Source organism: Panicum virgatum, chromosome 6K, assembly GCF_016808335.1.
Source record: "Panicum virgatum strain AP13 chromosome 6K, P.virgatum_v5, whole genome shotgun sequence".
NCBI classification, from domain to species: Eukaryota; Viridiplantae; Streptophyta; class Magnoliopsida; order Poales; family Poaceae; genus Panicum; species Panicum virgatum.
In genome coordinates this window covers 36,252,870-36,256,208 of record NC_053141.1, presented here as the reverse complement: position 1 = coordinate 36,256,208, position 3,339 = coordinate 36,252,870, and the positions used below count along the sequence as shown (strand labels likewise).

At 45.1% G+C, this 3,339-nt stretch overlaps 1 protein-coding gene across 1 annotated transcript; it reads right to left on the bottom strand.

Annotated features, from left to right (window-relative positions):
- On the bottom strand, positions 1–1,260 carry LOC120712398. Its single transcript, XM_039998169.1, has 2 exons — positions 989–1,260; positions 1–896 (listed from the first exon to the last, which is right to left on the bottom strand). The coding sequence occupies exon 2, from the start codon at positions 845–847 to the stop codon at positions 179–181; it is 669 nt and encodes a 222-aa protein (XP_039854103.1). The 5' UTR covers positions 848–896; positions 989–1,260; the 3' UTR covers positions 1–178.
- Positions 1,261–3,339: the final 2,079 nt, after the last annotated feature.

Sequence of the window (3,339 nt, the reverse complement as noted above, 5' to 3'; positions counted from 1 at the left end):
AAAAGATTTTGGTGGCGTGCAATGTGACCTACGAGGTCATGAAATGTGATGTGCTGCATATAGGTGGCCCAAGTACCTTGCAAAGGCCAATTTGAAAAGAGTTAATTGGATTTATGTCATTATAATTTTTCAAATTTTGAGTTCTGCCATTACTATTCATCTATTCCGAAACATGACATTACAATTTTTCCTTTACCCGGTTCATGCCATTTTCTACGCTTTGGGCGATGTTGGGCCCACTTGCAGACTGTAGAATACGTATTCGGCCATCGTATGGCTCAATCCTCCCCTGGCTCAATGGATAAGGCCCGCCCTTCAACCCCGTCTGCTGCACCTCGATGGCGGCCTCGTCGACGCGGGCATCTCCTGGAGCTCCTTGGGCGCTTCCGGCGAGACCTCCGGCGGCGGCGCATCTTCGGCATGCTTCGGCGGCTTGTCCTCCGGCGGCGGCGGCGGCTCGTCCGCCGGGTCGTCCTCCGGCAGCGGGGCTTCTGGGGCAGAGCAAGGAAAGCAAGGGATGGTGGAAGGGTGTCACCGGCCGCCATGGCTCAGCACGAGGCGGGGGCAAGGGGTCGGAAGGAAAGGGAAGCGCGGCGAGCAGCACATGGATGGTGTGGTAGCACGCGGCCGTCTCGCCTCCTATGGCCTGCGCGTCCCCACGAGGGTCACCGCCACCATGCCTGTTGCACACGAGCTCGCGGCCGCCGCCGCGACCTCTGGGCTCGGCGTGTGCCTGCTCGTCGTCCTCTCTCGCTCCCGCGCGCAAGCCGCTGGCCGACGCCACCTCCGCCGTCGTGCTCAAGGCGCCACGGGCCCTCGCCGCCGCATCCTCCCCGGTCGCCGCCATCCTCGCCAAATCCAAGTCCTGCAAGGCCGCCCACACCGCCGCATGCTCGCTAGCATGGAAGCATTCCAATTGAGATGCTAGGGAGGTCGATCCAGCAAGGGAACTTGCGATTCGACTGCCAAGGAGCTCGATTTGACCCACCATGGAGCAGATCGAAGAGCAGCTGCCGTTGCCTTTTCTCCTGCCAAAGAAGATGGAGGTTGAAGAGGATACGTGGGTCCTGCTGGTCAACTCCGACCCGTTCGTCTCCAGCCCCCGCAACCTCCTCGCCACGCCCACCGTGCCGTCACCCACCGCCGTCACCGAGGTCTTCGGGTCCAGCTCGCCGCCGCCGCCGTGTCCGTGCAAGAGGGATGCAGAGTGAATGGCTCGAACGAAGCAAGCAGATGAGTGCGGCTTGAGCCAAGGGCAGATTGAGTCCTACACAGCTGAATACGTATACTACGGTCTGCAAGTGGACCCAACGTCGCTAGAAGCGTAGAAAATAGTATGAGTCGGGTAGAAAGAAAATTGTAATGGCATATTTCGAAATAGACAAATAGTAATGGCAGAACTCAAAACTTGAAAAATTGTAATGGCATGGATCCAATTAACTCATTTGAAAAAGCCATGAGGGGGAAAATATTTTTAAAATGAGGAATATGCTAGCTTTTCGTATGTTTTATGGTCAAAAGCCAGAAATGCTCGAGCCTTCGCGAACAACTTAGTCCAGATCACCAGATGAGATTGACTATTGGAAATCAGAGTTAAAAAAAATCCAGATTAAAAATTGGAAGGTGTGAGCAAAAAAATGACTAGCTATTTGTCTCAAAGTTGCCTCGAAACTTGTATGGTTATACTATCTCCGTCCCAAAAAAGAATGCTATTCTAGAGGTTTGAACCGAATCCAACTTCCTTAAATTTGACTAACGTTATAAAAAATATTATTAACTTTTATGAGTAAATAAATATATGTGTACTCTAAATATATTTCATGGTAAATTTAATTATAATTATTTTCTATCATAAATAATATTAGTTTTTATATATATTTGGTTAAAGTTGGGACATATTGACTGGATGAAAGCTAGAATTGCATTCCTTTTAGAACGGGGGTAGTACGTATTTATTTTGAAGGACACGTTCAGCGTGTCGTACAATGTGGTCTAGAAAGATCATAGTTTTTGTCGCTCCAGGTGCTACTTCTCTTACGACTGCATAATCCACTTTTTATAAATCATTTCTCTTGTACTAACTCAATTCCCAAATATAAAAGTATTTAAGATTATCGTCTGTCAATGTTTTTTTAGTTTGAATCATCAATATGTAGAAAAAAAATTTATGAATTGACAACATATATATGACTTATATATTTAGATTTTATTGTAGAAATAATTTAGTAGTCCATAGCTTTCAAAATTAGAAATTATTGTTTTTGTAAATATTGCTACTTAATAAAGTGGCATATCTAAGATGATATCGATGTTCTCGTATCATCATTAACTAACTTGTCCACATACATGTATTATTTCCCATGCCATTTCTACGGCATGCAAACTTTAACTTTAGAAAGGATTAAATGAGAAGAGAGTAAAGACTAGAGGGTACAAAACTAAAAGAACTAGAAAAAAAAACTGTACAAAGAGAGCCCGCACTCCAACTCTCTAAAAGAATTCAAGCTCTACCAATTAGGCAGGCTGGGTGCTTCGCCACAATCAAAATCCAAGTCGAAGCCTCTCCCTTAATCTTTTTCAGTCACTACAAACAAAGACGCTTCTATATGGTTGAAAATGGGCATTACACACATTCCAAAACTCCCAGCATTACTCTCTTCTTATCAATACAACAGGCAACTCTTCTACCGGTTCCATTTCAAAAAAAGAAAGTATTAGATGAGAGTACAATGGTATTATAATTCAATTTTACCCCTCTTAGCTCTCCTGTCCAGCTATAAAATAAATAACATCTATTTTTTAACAGATCGGGGACGCGAAAAGTTTTAGTTTTCTCTAAAGCAGGATTTAGAATTGATGGAACTTCGTGACGCCTAAGATTTGAACTCGAGAGGCGTGTCAGGTGTTGGCTATCACAAAGGTCTTGAGAATTTCTCGGTCCCCCCGAACGTGACGGGGGCGTTGAAGTCAGTGGTGCCTTCACGTGCGCAGCGTGCAACCACGAGAAGATCATCTTGAGTTGAGAGCACAGAACAAAAATTCACCCGAGGCTGCACGTCTGAGGGAGATTAAAAAAAATTGATTGGGATGTGCAACGAGCTGGTCGACGATCTAATCATCTAGCAAAGTTTATTTGGCATTTTTACCCCCTTGGATGACCGAACGACAGCTGTTTTACCCTCGAGGTAGGCAATTTGGTAGCCTATAGCTCGTCGATTACCACTATAAAATACGCAGATCAAGTGATCAAACTTAGATGAAGAAGAAGAAAATATCTCTTTTGCCCTAAAAATTTAATTTTGACACAGCACACTAAAACGTAAAAGTTAAGTACTGTCA

Excerpts from the sequence above, each read along its gene's own strand:
- LOC120712398 (XM_039998169.1), bottom strand. The coding sequence starts at position 847 with ATGGCGGCGACCGGGGAGGATGCGGCGGCGAGGGCCCGTGGCGCCTTG.